Raw genomic sequence first — 17,543 nt, forward strand, 5'->3', positions numbered from 1 at the left:
AAAATTACGGGATTGTAAAGGCACACTGACAAACTAGACAATAAAAGTAGTACACCATCATTTAAAACAACTTGACTCATTCTAATGTATTTTTATGGCTGCATTATAAGAAACAAATGCTTTTCTAGTACTTATAATAGTAATTCATCTTCCAATTTAAATCAGCTACATTTAGGTTCTGGGGTATTTTTCCAAAACCCCTTTATTTAGTTTTCTGTTAAGATGCCCAGAGAACTTCACAATATGCACCAGCAGCTTTTTAATGACAGAATGATTCTGTGTAAGAGACTGTCCACATACACAAAATTCCCGGACTATTTGGAATTTTAAGGCTTTTTAAACTATAGCAATGATAAGGGCAAAATAAAAAAATATTTCAAGGTTCTTTCATCCAAAGGGTTCCAAATAGGAGGATTTATCTATTATTACTAAAGCAGATCTTTGGGGATGTAACTCTTAGATTCTTTTTTTTCTCTTATTTTCAGTTAGAAGGTAAAATAATACTGGTGAAATTTTCTTCTTTGTGGTCAAGCCATAAGAACTTTTTTCCACGTTCACTTAAAATTCTATAAATTCTACATCCAGAATACGTAAATGCCAATCTTTGAAGCCTCTCTGCTCCACAAAGAAATGCAAAGGTTCATAAACTAGATCTGGTGATGCCTACACAATTAATTTATTTAAAATGTATTTCTTCTGTATCATTTACCCACCAAACCCTGAATTAGCTGCAGGCTGTATAATTGTTTGTGAAGAAGTTATAGTTACAAGCCATTATTTAAGAGTCTTTAACTTGTAATGGTGTTTGTTTTTTGCAAGGTAAGTACAAGAGGAGAAAGGAGATTCAAAAGATTTGGTGGTTTGCAGAATGAATGGACAGAACAAAGAATGGTACAAAATAAAGGCTTCTGCAGAAAATATAGATTCTGCAGGAAATTAGAGGGGTCTACACTAAAGAATTACTGCCTTATTTTCTCAGCAGAGATTTGGCAAGGTACAAACAGAAAGTGCAGACATAAAGATTCCAAATAGCCCTGCATTTCCAGTAGTACCCCTCTCCTCTCCCCAAAGGCAGGAAGCAAACATGGGGCATTTGCAAAGACAGGGGACAGTTTACCTGCTTGTGGTGCCCAGAGTTGGCTGTCGCTTGCTGTGAGTGGAATGAAGAGCGGAGACTTCGAAGGGGCAGGTGGAAGAAGGTCCATGCTGGCTCCAAAGTGACAGCACTCGGCCCACCGAATAGGGCAGAGAACAGAAGATCTTGTCTGCTATGGAGGCCGGAGACCTTAACCCTTTCAAGCCTTGTGTAAACTGGGTCATGAAGAGCCTCTGCATGGTAGGCATATGACTGGAGAAGCTCCGTTTTTTTGTCCAGATTCGATAACATCCAGGGGAACAAAGTGCTAGGAGTGTGTGGAGGCCAAGGACGGAGCAGCCTGCTTTTGTCTGGACTATGGCGGTGCCTCCGTAGTCTTGGAGAGGAACAGGAGGCTGTGGAGGACCCCGGCCATGTGCCCGACCGTGGAGGCCAGTGTCTTCCCTGAATGTGGCCACTCCAGGGCAACCGTGGGACAAGAAGAAAGAAAAGGTCCACTTGGGAGGCCGAGAAGGGTATGGGGCGGCCTCTCCTAAGGCAAGCCTCGCCGGAGCACAGTGCTCGGGAAAAGTCCTCGGGGACTCAGCCCCGCACTCAGAGCCTGATTTCACATTAAAGGATACCGGGAAGGTCTCAGAACCGAACAGCAGCAACGGCATCTTGTTGCTCAAATCTATGAAGCTCATTTTGATGGCTTCAAGTGGATAAAGTGTCAAAGGCTTACTGTTAGGCTTCTTATCCCATCCACTAGCTGTCAAATATGGACTCAGCTGCATTGTATTGTACGAAAACCCGTCTAGGAGCCTTTTATATCTGAGCCGCTTGTAGCTTTTAGCCACCGGAAGAAGTTCAGAGGAACACCGCCGATACCTTAGCTTCTGGGTCTTTGCGGCTGGGGCCAGTTTGGAGGCGAGGATGGAGAGCTTGCTGAGTAAGGCTGATTCTTTGGTAGGCTTCCTGACATTCAGGCTCCTTAAGAGATGGCACGGAGCAGCCTTCTGCTTTGGTATGTGGCTAACTGAGCTCCTGGCAGGTACTGTTTCGGGTTCCAGTCGTGTGGGTGCAGACACAGCACGTGAACTGAGAAATCTGTGTGCTTTTGTGGGGATGGTTTCAGAGGAACTCTTTAAAAAGGCAGAATTTCTGATTTTACTTATCTTTCTCCCCATGTTGACTTGCTCCTGACAGGAAACTTTCTTACATGTCCGATGAGGCTGCTTCTTTAAGGGAAGCACTCTTCTCTGGTGTGAAGTGTCCCCAAAGGCACCATACAGTTTGTCACACCTAGCAGAACTGGGGTTTTGTGCTTTCGGGGGGGCACCACGAAGGCAAGGACCTATGCACAACTCAATACCCCTTTTTAATGGATGACGTAAGTTTTCCTCCTTTGGGTCTTTCAACTTCTGAAGCTGTCCAGTACTGCTACCCTTGGCCGGCTTTGCTGGGGTGATTTCTTTAATCATGGTGTACTTACATTTGCGATCCTCAGGTCGGTTCTCATTTTTCACCTCATTTGACAACGTATTAGATGATGTGCATTGTTCCAATATCGTATGTGCTTCTTCTGGATGTATACATTCCTCTTCCCTCTGCAACAAGTAGTCCAAATCCCTTTGGCTTTGTTGTTTCTCAGCATCACCAAGCATCCTCAGGGATTTTAAGTGTGTCTGAGACATGTCACTCATATTATCACCATGACCATCCTCTCTGGTAATCATCTCCTCAGATTCCTCCCCAACGGGTAAGAGATCCAGGGATGCCCTCTGATGTTCTTTAGTTTCTTCCCCTTTCACTTTAGTTTCTTTTTCCATCATCAAAGGCAAAATTTTCACACCGATGTCAATGCTGTTTCCTTCCCTGGGATTACTCACATCCCTCAGTGCTCCATCCTTCGTCTCAGGCAGGACTGTGGAGTCCTCTACATCTTCATAAAGCATTTCACCATCTTTTGGTTTAAAAATATTTTTCAGGTCTGTTTCTTCACCATTAATGTTAGCTCCTGAATTTTCTTGAGAAGGCAGGTCTAAAGGCATTATCTCAATGGATTTCAGGCTCTCTGTGGGAACGGAGTTCTCATCTTGGTGTCTAGAAGACACCAACTCTTTTGAGGAAATTTCAAAGGTATTTTCCTGGTCAAACTCAGGATGTATATCTAATTTTGATCTTTCAATCATTCCTAGAGATGCTTCTTTAACTTGCTGTTCGTGATGAATATGATTTAAAGACACGTCAACTCTATCCAATATTCTTACATTTGGTTCATGATCTGCAACAGATTCTATCTCACTGGCAGAAGAGTCTGGACACACTTCCATTTGACAGTCTTTTAATGATCTGCAGACTTTCTCTTCACATGATTTTCTTATTTCAAGAGATTCCACTGCAGAGGAAACAGCATCTGGGAAATCAGAATCCTGGTCAATCTTTCCTACAAACGCAGCGTTCGCGTCTCCTGTCTGAGACAAGGCACTCCTTGAGGTTCCGGTTAACGCCAGCCCACCTTGCCGCGCACCACCATCAAGTGTGCCAGATGCTGTTGTGTCCAACATGCCTTCTGTAGGCTCATTACTGCAGTCTGTGCAGACGATGTCCGCCAAACCATCTGTGGACTCCTCACAACCAGAAGTCCTCTCAAAGGCGCCTTTTAAACAGCCTTTTTTCAGACTACCAGCAGACAATTTGTTACTGCCTGAGCTGAACGGCAGATCCTTTGGGTTGTGGCTTACCTTTGTGTTAGGCTCTGTGATGGAGTCTCTCTGGTCACTGCCCAGTGTCTCCTTCGCTATTTTATCTTCACTGTTGCATTCATCTGGCGTGTCTGCGTTACTCTGGCAGTCAAGGACTTCATCTGTCTTCTGATCAAGACTTTTAACTGCCTGGTTCATGTTTTTAAAATTGGGGGACTTAGCAGTAGGAGACTGGTCCAACAGTTTTTTAGGATCTGGAATGTTTATGGATTGGTTTAGTTCTTGTGTGGCACAATCAGAGACGTTATATTTACAACACACAGTCTCTTTGGGCGTATCCTGTTCCTTTAATTCTCGCCCTTCCACACTGGGTTGGATGTGATTAGTGGTGTGAATGGTTTTGTTTGAAGCTTCACTATTTAACATACCTGCGGTCCTTTCATTTCCGATCTTATGTCCTGGAAGGCTGCCTTTAGTTTCTTGTCCAGTAAGTTCCCTTTCCTGCAATGTAGAACTCACCTTACGGGTGCTGTTTTCCAAGGAGTCTTCTCTTCCTGGAGAGTGGCGGTTGCTGTGCTGAAGTGCATTTTCATACTTTGTTATCAAAGGGTTTTCAGCTGCCTGGGTGGTTCTGCTAGACTCAAAAGCAGCACACACACAACACGTGCTCGCTTCTTGTGCATTTTTTCCTATACAGTGGCAGCTACAGAGGTCTTGAGATTGAACATTTTGACATTCCGTGACAGAGACCTCTGGGGGCAAGACAGCTGCTTCTTTCTTACTTGGGAGAAGTCTGGAATGTTCGTCTTCTGTTCCTGAATCAGCCATTTTGCTTTTTCTTTCTGGGCCTCCTGGTTTGACATTCAAGGCTGGACTGTTTGAAGAAGCACCACAGGTTTTGTCACCTGGTGGGGAGATGTCATCCATTTTTGTCTTCATGGGAATGGTTTGGGTATCAGCAGTGATACTGGCTCCATCCTCTAATGGAAGGTGATGGCTCTGTTGGGAATTCTCGCTTATTGCTAAAGGCATTTCTTTGTTAATTGGCAACTTTGCATGGTCTTGAGAATTAAGGGACACTTGATTTAAAACACATTCACTCTCTATTTTGCTTAGAGCCAGTTGGTCAGTACAAGGAGGGTCATTTATCTCACAGGCACTGCTCTGTTTATCTGAATGTGGAATAATGTCCTGTAAAGCCTGTACAGCTTTTTCTGACTCCGGTCTGTAACCAAAGTCTAGGGATGACGACAGCTGAGCAGTATCTTTCTTGGGTTTTGATTCCTCATTTACAGGACTTATCTGGTCCTCTGGCATGAAACTCACAAGGGTTTTTTTTTCCATCATAAATTCATTATATGATGCTTCATTTAACTGGGTATTGCCTTCCAGATTTCTCTGCATGCTGACTGAGGAATTAGGGTCTTTACTGTAAATCTTTTCACTTAACCTACTGGGCTCGATAGTGGTTGTCTGTTCTGGCTCTTTGGGCTGCATCAAGGAAGGAAAACTGGTCAAGGTTTCTCTACAGTCCTCATGGTTTGTTAAGCTACCTTGAATGTCTAAAGTGATTTTCAAATCTTTTTTTTTAAACATTATTTCCGTGGCTTCAGTAGAAGAACTGGGCGTTAAAGAACCAGAGCTGTCTGTGTGGATACTGCCTTGAACGCAACAGTGATTGTGGAGATTTCCTTTTAGGGAGGCCATAGTCTTTTTTCCTCCAGAACAATGACCCATGGCAGCCTCTTCTGGCTGCATGGCATTAACAAGAAAGAGTTCCCCTCTTTCACTCCTGGGGTTCAAAAACTGTTCTTCATTTTCTTCTCCGGAAGCCAAATTCTTGCTCTGATCATTCCCATCAAAACAGGAATTGTCTGTCTTTTCAGCAGATCTCTTTAGCAAGCCATCGCCTTCAAAACCACATTTTTCTAAGGATGTTGTTCTGGATTCTGGACCAGGCAGACTTGATGTGAAATACAAAACTTCAGAATTTTTTCCTAAGGGTTCTACAACATCTACATTTCTCATGGGTCTGGGACTGCCCTGTGCAGAACCGTGTTTTTCATTATGGTGGCCAAGAATCTGTTGGTGATTGTCATCTGCTTCACAGACAAGGCTTAACTTACACAACTCTTCCTTCCCATTGTCCACTTTGGAAATGGCACTGTTCCCTGGTAATAATGACAACCAAGAAGAACAAGTTTTTAATTCTTCACATTCTTTTTCTTTAGGAGTTGCTTCTGTTAATCCAGGGTCCACAAAGTTTAAAGCCTCTAGGGAAACTAATGTGCTGGTTTCTGAAACCTCATCACTGGTCATGATTTTGTCTACTTCTGGGTAATCGCTGCACCCAGCGGAGAGACCTTTACTCACATTGCCATTCTTGTGTCCTTCATTATTATCCGTCTTAGTCCCATTGACCTTCATACCTTGTACTTCTTCAGTAGATTTTAGTAGAATTTCAGTTGTAATTTGTACATTTCCTTCTGCACAAGAGAAATAAATCCAAGTCAGCATGTAACCATAAAAAATCATTTGTTTTACCTTCATGAATTTAATCATGCAACAAATGGCAACAACAAAAATATCTAACTCAAAAAGAGAATTGCAAAGTTACTGCACTATAACATCGGTTTTGTTCTCTGCAGAGCATGACAAAGAGCCAAACGTGTACCTGGAACAAACAGGCAATTGTGAACAAATGCCTTTCTCCAAGTGTTACTTAAATGTACTTACTCAGCTAAACAAAGGACTACAATGAAGACACATGCCTAATTCAGAGTGTCAAGAAGCTTCTATTCTAAAGCATTAACAAAGCTAACTTACAACATAACAGTTTATATTATTAGAATACCTTCTTATTACTTGAATAATTAAATACTACATAAGTCATAAATAAGTTACCCTTTATTGAAAAAGAATGGTTATCCACAAAATCTTAATTGTAAATGACATTAATTTATAAGTTGAATATTTGTCTTGAACACGGTTACCTGGAACAAGTGCCTCCCTACAAGACTGGTCATGAGCTGGTAATCATTGAAGCTAAGTAATAGGTACATGGGGATTTAGAATGCTCCCCACTTTTGAATAAATTTGAAATTTTCCATTATAAAACATTAAAAGACCAAAAAAACAAAACTCCCTTCTAAGCAGAATCCAAATGCAATTCATAAAGGAGTTTTACTATACAGAGTTTCTCTAAAATTCAAGGTATAGGGTACAATATTAAAAAGCTGGTGTGGCTCAGTGGATTGAGTACCTGCCCGCAAACTGAAAAGTTACTGGTTTGATTCCCTGTCAGGGCACATGCCTGGGTTGCAGGCTAGGTCCCTGGTTGGGGGCATGCGAGAGGCAACTGATAGGTGTTTCTCTCACACAAAGATGTTTCTCTCTTTCTCCCTCCCTTTCCTTTTCTCTCAAAATAAATAAATAAAATCTTTAAGAAAAAGTCTTCATCCCTCTCCCTTTTTAGAAAACAGTCTCCAAATTATTCATGTTCATTTGCATATTTGCTTATGTATGAATGCACGTGGGTGTATAACGGGACACGTGCACTAAACAGATAACGCACTATGCAAATAAATCTAAAGCTCCAATTCATTAGAATATAAACTCCATGAGGGTAAGAATCATGTTTATCTTGCTCTCTCCTCCTCACTCGAGTCTAGCATATTACCTGGTACATAATAAGCACTCAGTAAGTATCTGTGGAATAAGTGAAATGTAGTTAGTTCAAATCAGCAAATGCTATTAATAGCATCTTCCTAGGGCCTTCCCCACCCATTTCTCCCTTGGTAGCAAGAGCAGTGATTTTGAAAGAGCAACAACTTGGAGCAGCAGATGGGCTGGGTGCCGTGATGTTACTTACCTCTGAGTCTGTTTCCTCCTTTGAAAAAGAGGGGGAGTATACTTACCTCTGTGCTATTTGGAGGATTAAATAAAGTAAAACATATAAAACACCACCTGGTACAGTGCCTGCCATTTAAGGAAAGGTGTCTTTCCTTTGCTCTGCTCTCTTTCATTATTTTACTGGACCTGAGAATAGTTAAAATGATACACTTAATAACTAGACTAGGACACAGTGTTCGAAAATATTCGGAGTTAGCACGTGTTAGACAGATAAATGAATACTGGATTCAGTAAATTTATACAGATACAAATCACTGATGAAAGGCAGCCTTGAAATCCTAAGGCCTCACACGGTGTATAGCTTTTTGAAACTAGTTTACTTTCCTTATCACAGCAGACCCTATGTATGAATTTCCAAGCAAGCATAAATACTCCGAATAGTTTCGTTTTACCTCTCCAGTGAACGCTGCAGTATTCATCAAATCATTCATGTACATTCCGGGCCTGTCTACTCTGTTCCTGTACCATCCTACTTGTATTTGTCATTATATCTGCTCAGGAAAATGCTGCAACTCTTCATCCATCCCCAAACTGTTTACCGTGCAAGACACTTAAGGCAAAACTCCCTGAGAGCCCCTACCTGCTGAAAGAATCCCTGTTCTCCACTTAGTCATGAGTCTTGAGGAGGACGTAGGGGAGCAGCCATTTCCCAGGGGGTGGGGCAGAAGGCTGGGTGGGGAAGATGCACTGTGTACAGCTTGAAAGCAAAATGACACTCTGCCCACTCTTGAACTTTAAAGGAGAGTTTGGGGCAATTTCATGTTTATTAGAAAGTTTTCAAAAGGCTATGGAGAAAGGGGGTACCTACTTCTCAGGATTTGTACCGATTAGATGAGTTAACACATGTAAAGCTATTACAAGTGTTAGAGTCCATGCTTGGTCAGTGCTAGCCACTCCCTGGATTCACACTCCCTTGCACACCATCTCTATCAAAAACCTCTGTAATGCTGTGTCTCGACTATTTGTTTAATGTACCACGTCCATAGGACTGGAGCTACTCGAAAGAAAGAAGTAGATCCTAATTATTGCCATTCACTCAGTACCGGACACTGACCCTGGCACATGGCACATGATAGATAAATAACAGATTTGCCTAAATGAAGAATTAGAAGATTAAGGAAGTTGTTAAAACTATTAGGTATCCTCATCTCTTGCTAGTGTGGTTCAGTGGATTGAACACCGGCCTGAGAACAGAAATATCGCTGGTTCAATTCCCAGTCAGGGCACATCCTTGGGTTTCAAGCCAGGTCCCCAGCTGGGGGCCTGCGAGAGGAAATCATCACACATCAATGTTTCTCTCCCTCTCTTTCTCCCTTCTTTCCCCTCTCTCTAAATATAAATAAATAATTTCTTTAAAAAACCTTCAGGACATGTATCTGAAGTATCTGCACCCCATGCTCACTATGGCATTATTTACAGTGGGCAAGACATGGAAACAACCTAAGTATGCACAGGTAGATGAACGGATAAAGAAAATGTGATGTGTGTGTGTGTGTGTGTGTGTGTGTGTGTGTATGGTATTTATTTTAAATTACTAGCTATGCTGGAGAGTGAAACATGTATCCTGGGAGTTAGGGGCCCATTTTAGATGCATAGGAGTTTTGTGACCTCAACTAAAGATCGTGGGCTTGTGGTTTTATAATAACCATTTAAAAAGTGCTATGGTTGCAGAAATTGGCAAATCAATCCTAAAACTCATATGAAAATGCAAGCGACACATAACAGCCAAAGCAATCTTCAAAAAAGAACAAAGGTGGCAGACTCATATTTCCTGATTTCAAAACTTACTAGAAAGCCATAGTAGTAAAGACTGTGTGGTACTGGTCAGGTGGCTCAGTTGGTTAGAGTGTTGCCCTGAGAACCAAAAGGCTGTGGGTTTGATTCCCAGTCAGGGCACATACGTGGGTTGTAGTCAGGGTCCCCAGTTGGGGGTGTGTGAGAGGCAACAGATCTATGTATGTATCTCTTGCATACTGATGTTTCTCTCTCTCTCCCTCCCCTTCTCTCTAAAAATAAATAAATAAAATCTAAAATAAATAAAAAAGGACATCAACCCACTGGCTGGAAGAAAATCATCTATTTGGTAGAGATCTTTATTTAGAATACATAAAGAATCTTTACAACTCAACAATAAAATAAAAAATGAACTAATTTAAAAACAGGCAGAGGGAGCATAACTCTCCACTCCTTAAGTGTAGGCTGTGCATAGTGACCTCCTTCCAAGGAGTACAGTGTGGAAAGGGGGCGAGAAGAGTAAACTTACAGTGGAGAAACCTGCTAAATATAGACTTACCTTTTAACCCAGCAATTCCATTCCCAACTCAAGGAAACTGAAAACTTTTGTCAATGCAAAACCTGTACACAGATGCTGACAACAGTATTATCATAACAGCCAAAAAGTGACAAGAACCAAATGCCCATCAACTGATAAATGGATAAGACTGAATATTATTTGGTCACCAAAAGAATGAAGCACTTATACACACTACATGGAAGAACCTTAAAATCTTTATGCCAAGTGAAAGCAGTCAGCCACAAAAGACCACACATTCTAAGATTTCATTTATATAAATTGTCCAAAATAGGCAAATTTATAGAGACAAAAGTAGAAAAGTGATTGGAAGAAGCCAGGTGTAAGACGAATGACTTAATGGGTCATGGTTTCCTTAGGGGGTGATTAATTTAAATTAAGTTGATGGTTGCACAACTCTTTAAGTATGCCAAAAACCAAAACAAACAGACAAACAAAAAGCACACTTAATTGCATGCTTTAAATGGATTAATTTTATGGTATGGAAATTTATCCCCAAAAGTTGTTTTTTAAAAAGTGCTTATACTTGAATTATAAGTAACATCAGAAAACTCAAGACTTTTTGGGGGTGTTATAGTCATATAACCATAATTTGGAAAAGACATGTGAGGGATTACAAGGATTTAATAGCATTTCTGTCAAAACTTTTCCCTGGACCAAAAAATCAGGGGACTAGACCGTGGAAATGAAATATGACATCAGTTCTGGTTTATCCTACATCTCATCCTCAAAAAGATATGTAATGAATTAGAAATACTGTAACATTTTGCAAAAGGCAGCTCTCCTAGGAGTGGAGGTTCACAAAGGCTGACTAGAGGTAGGAAGACAGTGCAGACTATGCTACAAGCTTTCATCACCTAAGCTTCTCATGCACTGGATGTCTGGCTCCCCAAGTTACAAATAAATGAAAGGATCCAACTCCTTAACTGGAACTCTAGAGAAGCTTTACTCATAATTGCCAAAACTAAAAACAACTCAAGTTTCCCTCAAATGGGAAATAAACGGCTATGATGCAACCAGACAATAGGATCCTCGCCAGCATTAAGAAGCAATAAACCACTGATACACATGGCAACATGTGTAAATCTTAAATGCACCACGCTAAACGACCAGATTCAAAGGCTTCTACTGTATTATTATACTTATAGGACATTCTGGAAAATGTCCAGGGACAGAAAACAGATCACTGGTTTCTCTAAGGGCTGGAGTTGGCAAGGGGGACAGACTCTCTATAAAAGGAGCCTGTGATGTTGTTCAGTGCTGGGTGATGGAAATATTCTACATCTTGGCTGTGGTGGTGGTCACGCAACCGTATGTTTGACAACACACAGAACTGTAGGCACACATAAAAGGGTAAATTTTATTGTAGGTAAGTTATATTTTAATTTTTAAAAAAAGAAAGGAAAAAACAAATCAGTTCCCCAAATGTCTAGATTTCTTCCATGTTGTCTACACATGGGTATAGTGCTAAATAATTTTTCAACTTTTCATCCACCAAAGTATAAATTATAGGAAGGTAATGACATAAACAGGGAATACAAAACAGGAAATAGTCATTCCAAAGCATATAAACAAATTAATAAACTACAAGAATCTAGTTGTATTCTCGTAGCAATAAATGGCAGGTACAAAATAGACAGGGGGAGATTAAGAATAGTATGGGAAATAGAGAAGCCAAAGAACTTACATGTTTGACCCATGGACATGAACTGGGGGGTGGGAATGCTGGTGGGAGAGGAGGTGCAGGACGGAGGGAAATAAAAGGGGGAAAATGGGTCAATTATAATAGTATAATCAATAATATATATTTTAAAAAGAGAGAGTCATGTGATCTAGAGTAAGAGAGAGAAGGCCTTGAAAGTTAGAAGTCCAGTGAGTCACCAGAGCTAGTGGTGCGGTGGTGGGGGACCCGAGCAGCCACCCAGATTCGAGTCTGCTGGGAGAAGACGGCGGCACAGCTGATGGAGCTGTGGGGGACCTGCCTAGCCACCGGGATTCATGGGAGATGCTTGGGGCTGAACCGTGACCGGGAATGCTGAACCGCAGACTTCTGGTTTTCCAGAAGACAGTACCTCTGATTGGTGTGTTCTGAAACTAGCCTGGTCTGGCAAAGGGAGGGAGGACTACGTGTTTCGGGTGGTTTTAAAAGGGAGTGGGACTTAATGGCAGAAATCGGCCATCATTCTAAATCTGTACAACCTTTAAATAAATAACCCCTATTTCCTTTTTCTTTTTCTTAAAAAGATTTTATTTATTTATTTTTAGAGAGGGAAGGGAGGGAGAAAGAGAGAGAGAGAGAGAAACATCAATGTGCAGTTGCTGGGGGCCATGGCCTGCAACCCAGGCATGTATCCTGACTGGGAATCGAACCTGCGACACTTTGGTTCACAGCCCGCGCTCAATCCACTGAGCTACTCCAGCCAGGGCTACCCCTTTCCTTTTTCCAAAAAAAAGAAAAAAAAAAGAAAAAGAAAAAAAAGAAAAAAAAAAGAATCTAGCTGTATATAAGGAATAAGGGCTTTATTGATAGGTTCCTTCCATTTACTATGATGCTTAACTTATTCACCTAACAGAAACAGAAGCTTTTAAAAGACTGTTTCACTCTGGCTGGGTAGCTCTGTTGGCTGGAGCCTCATCCCAATACGCAAAGGTTGTGGGTTTGATCCCCGGTATGGGTACATAGAAGAAGCAATCAACGAGTGCATAAATGCGTGGAACAACAAATCAGTGTTTCTCTCTCTCTAAAAAAAAAAGTCAATCAATAAATTTTTTTAGAAGATTGTTTTCACTTTAATTACTTAAGAAATTTAAACTCTCTTGTCCCCAGAATTATATGTAAGGTAATTTCTCCCTCCCTGACTGCATTCACCTCTGCTTCCAAATGTATTTCCATAACGCTATTCCTATTTCTGGTGACCCCCTATTTCAGATTTCCCAAGTAAGCCTTAAGGGAATCGGTACTGTGGGAACTAAGTCCCACAGTGGTTAGTGGGAACTAATACTGGTTTTATTCCTGGTGCCCATTTCATCTTTCTTCTACACAGAACCTTCCCAAAGAAGCCCAGTTATAAGAAACTCTTATGAATCAAAACTTGATAATGGCAGTTTTGTAGAACATTAAACAGAAAATTACGGAGAAACTGCCACAGTAAAACTCAGAATTAAAGAAAGAAAAAAAAAAACCTCAGAATGGCAGAAAGGGGGAGGCACCAGTCAGAGTGCCTGATGGGAGGACACTCTTGCTTTGTGAAATGGCCCCTCAACTAACACCTGTCACTGCTCTCCACGTCAGCTTCACCTAGGTCTGTTTTATAGCAATCAAGAAAGAAGGTATGAAATGCAAAATAGCATCCTACCAATTAAAGACTCCTATTGGTTAACACTAAAGTCCTATTAAAGGATTGAGCTTGTTCTTCTTCCACCTAAATGAGCCACAGCAGACATGACTGTAAAGGACCTTGAAATTCTGTGATACCACACTAACTCGGAACACTATGAATGGGGCATTATTTAGAGAAGGAAAAACAGTGCACCAAGGGACGACTGTAGTAGCCTAGGTTCACTTGCTAAGCAACTCAGTGCAGGGGATCCAAATTTATTCCTCAGCATATTCAAAAGCTTTAATATGCTCAGGACTAGCAGCTATGATCTGGACAGAGTGAAAATTCTGGCAACTGGGGTCTCTTGAGAGAGTATATAATTAGATTTCTAAAAATTATCATTTACTTCTCAATTCAATTAATAAATGATTAAGTTGGTAGATGCTTGATCTTGACCTTGGTACAGCAAGCTGAAATGCTGGCCACACTACAGCAGAGCATGGGCATCTGTTTAATTCCAATCCACAGTGGCCACAAGTCCTGCTTTTGTGCTCCCAAGGGCTCAATTCTTTCTCACACCTGCCTTCACAGAACCTTCCTTTCTGCCTGGCTGTGACTGGCTGGGAGCCTGTACAGCTGAACTCATTTCCTCCTGTGTAACACAGGGACACCTTGGAAAGTTCTTGGGGGACTGAACAGAAGACCAAGACCTAGTATCAGTCAGGTCTTGCCAAAAGCTCTAGTAAAACCCCCACCTCAAACACAGAGCCGTGCGTATGGCTTTGGGGGTGGGGGTGCAGAAATAATTCACTTTAACAGTTTAAGTCATTAAAGAGGAATGGTATTAGGACGGGAAGAAAAGTGCCACAAAGTATTTATCTGAGGACACTTTTCAGAAGAGTCGTATTATCCATGGCTCAACATGGACCCGTTCTTCAGGGGAGAGCAACTGGGTTAAGTCCGAGAAGCTCGATTTCCTCATATAAAATAATTGTAGTTTTCCTGTTTAAAAGGTCAGTTCAGTTGATGAGTGAAAGTGTAATTCAACACATAGTAACTTTGTGCTTTTAATGTGGGCGAAAATATACCAATACACCAAAGACTCAATATAGCGGCACTGGAGCGCCACTAAAAAGATCTGGGGGGGTGGGGGGAAGGGGTGGTGGCACTAAATGCATCCCTTGTAAGGCCGTGAGAACTGGGTGAGACTTATGCACAAAGAGACATTTCTCATCTTCAGAGCTTTAATCTATCCTGGACAGCCAACCATTTGAGCCCAGAAAAAATATCCAGCAGCAGGAAGCAGGGTGATAAACTGGGACAAGTATCCTTTTTCATAAGGTTGATTTGTACTTCCTTTTCTCTCCAGGCAGCCAAGAAGTAGAGTCAAATCTGATATTGCAATAGGGTCATATAACTAAACTTATTTCCTTTGCATGGTCTTTTCTTTTTTTGTTGCAGTTCTGATTATTCTAGACTATTAATCTTAATTATATGATATATACATGTAGTCCTCTCTAAAGTTACTTAGGTATTTTCAGCTTGGGACAGGGGAAGAAAAATCCTGGTTCAGCATTCTCTTTTGGGCCTCGGCTCCCTCCTCAATCAATCAAAATAACTAACTAACTAACTAAAAGTAGTATCTCAGATGCCTGTATCCAACCACTGTTTTGAGGAGCAAAATGAGGTAATGGAAATGAAGTGCCTTTGAAAACTCTCAAGACAGTCTGGAGTGAATCCTTTCTCCCATCCCTGCCTGGGAGACAGGACAGATACCCTGCCACAATGCTGAAGGTACAGAGTGGATTCCTCCCCTGTCCACGTTAACCCTGCCAAGTAGGCAGTTTCACTCTACAAATTCAAATACAAGAGTACACATCAGCAACTGTGTATGAGGTCCAACACATTGTCAGTTGAGAATCATTACAGAAAAAGTGGGACCGGAACTATTCTCATAAATAAAGCACTATTCTTTAATCCTTGGGGTCTTCATGTGCGTCCACAGGCAGTATCAAGAACTTCTCTAGTCAAGTCCATCTTGCAAGGGCCTATAATCCTTACATTCCCAATGCACAATGGAAACTGTGAAAGAAAACAGTGTGTGAGTGGAAAAGGAAAAGGAAAAGGAAAAGGTCCGAGGGAAATAAATACCTTTGCTCCCCAGACAACCTTCAGGGAGGTCCGCGTATGCAAGTTCCTTGTGCGACCGCATCCGGAGGTCCTCCTGCAGTGAGAAAGTCAGGGAGGTCAGGGAGGATTCAGATGAGCTCACGAATGCAAACTATCCTCTGAGAGACTTCTTTATGGCTCCAGAAATCACAAAGATTGGGGAACTGAAGGAAACCTCAAATTTCAATAAATACAATCAATAAAGACTTCCACTTCTCTAGAATTTGAGCTTGAAAAGCCCAGTTTCCCAAGATTGGGAAAACAAAGGTTTAAGATGCTGACCTGCAGATCCATACAAAACCCTATAAATACCTTCTGAATGAAGAAACAAATAACTGCAACATAATTTTAATTTCGTTTCAAAGGAAAAAATCAGGGTATCTAAGTCCTTAACAATTCTAGATACATTCTCAATTGCCTTCCACAAAGTTTCTTCCCAAACTTCTTGGAAGGGCTACTTTTTGTCCCTTTTCATCTACCTTCATAGGAGGAAGGGATAAGGGAAAACACCATCAGTAACAACCAGTTTCCTCCTACAGAAGGGAACTCAGAAAACTGGGAAGGGGCAACTCGGAATGTGCTCAGCATGGCAGCACGTGGTTTGGAGCCCCATAAGGCTAGAGTTCCATCAGGATCACCAGCTGGGAGACACTGGGAGACCAAAGATGGCTGCTCACACTAAACTTCTGGGTCATTTATTTCCTTGTCCTAAGACTCAAAAAAAATTTTTTTTCAATGATTTAATCAGTAAGCACAAGATTCTCACATAGCATTCATCTAAATCTATACACAGTGAAATAAATCATTGTTACAACCTTTAATAATTCTTATAACATTTAAAACATCCCACCAAGAAAAGAAAAAAGAAAAGAAAAGAAAAGAAAAGAAAAGAAAAAAGAAAAGAAAAAAAAACATGCAAAAGCTATTTGGGCTTTAAGCAAAGTTCTGTGATGGAACGAGAACCCACGAAGGGGAGAAGACGAAAGCAACGGCAAGTACGGGTGGACACAGGCAGGGATAAAACATCATTACTGAAACTGAGCGATGAGGACTCGCATGGACTATCGTGTGAAAAGCAGGACTATTCTTTCGCCTTCTCATGAAGCTTCAGTGTGGAATACTTTTGCAGAGCATGAACTTAATGAACATATTTATAAGTGGGGAGAAGGGAAAGCTCTTCCTCACCATTGAAGATGGAATTAGAAAATCACCATTTGGCAACAATAACAGTAAGAATTATCTTAAGAATTACCTCAAACATCATCAATAGATGTTCAAATTAATGGTTAAAAGTTTGAGAAACAGATTTATATAGTCTCAAAGTATTTCCCCACAAGACAGTTAATAATTATAAAGGGGAAAATAGTAACTTTATACTTAGTATAGAAACCTGGTAACCCCACCTGAACTAAGTGAAGGAAGTTGACCTCCCCAGGAATGAGGTACCCAATGCCGTGTGCCTCCCGAGAAGACACACAGAAAACCAGCATCACTTCTGTGGGTTCCCGCCCCCCAAATCCATAACACATCAGGCATAAAATGCATAACCTTGTCATTAGGCAAATCCAAATTGAGAGAATTTCTACAAAATAAATGGCCTGCACTCTTCTTAAGTGTCAAGGTCATGGGCTGAAAAACTGTGACAGAATAAAGGAGACTAAAAAGACGAGACACCTGAATGTCACAAGTGACCCTGAATTTTTCCTAGACCGAAAAAAAAATTTTTCTTTTCCTTTGCTACAAAAAACATCAGTGTGACTTGGCCAAATTTGAATACAGTCTATTGGTTAAAGTACTTAGATCAGTGTTAATTTCTTGATTTTGACTGTGGTCATGTAACAGAATGTCCTTGCTTGCTAGGAAGTACACATTGAAATATTTAGGCATTGTGTCTGCAAAAATATTCTTAAGTTAATCAGAAAAAAAAAGGCAATGTGATAAAACGTTAACGTGAAGAATCTTCTTGGAGGGTATATTGGCATTCTTGGTACTATTTTTGCAACTTTTTCTGTTTCTCAAATTATTCTAAAATAAGAGGTTAAGAAAAT

The 17,543-nt window shown here is 41.0% G+C and overlaps 1 protein-coding gene across 4 annotated transcripts in view; it reads right to left on the reverse strand.

Moving 5' to 3' along the window:
* PRR14L (proline rich 14 like) overlaps window positions 1-17,543 on the reverse strand; it is a 48,628-nt gene that overhangs the window by 15,476 nt on the left and 15,609 nt on the right. For 2 of the 4 annotated variants that reach the window (XM_028527378.2, XM_036013682.1), the window contains 2 exons: window positions 15,478-15,550; window positions 1,118-6,269 (listed from right to left, as the gene is read on the reverse strand). In XM_028527378.2, coding sequence (XP_028383179.1) covers window positions 1,118-6,269; window positions 15,478-15,550 — 5,225 coding nt within the window. Of the gene's footprint in view, window positions 1-1,117; window positions 6,270-12,462; window positions 14,725-15,477; window positions 15,551-17,543 lie in introns of those variants that run through there. The other 2 variants (XM_036013683.1, XM_036013684.1) reach the window with 2 other exon arrangements.

Source organism: Phyllostomus discolor, chromosome 13 (assembly GCF_004126475.2).
Source record: "Phyllostomus discolor isolate MPI-MPIP mPhyDis1 chromosome 13, mPhyDis1.pri.v3, whole genome shotgun sequence".
In the NCBI taxonomy this organism is placed as follows: domain Eukaryota; kingdom Metazoa; phylum Chordata; class Mammalia; order Chiroptera; family Phyllostomidae; genus Phyllostomus; species Phyllostomus discolor.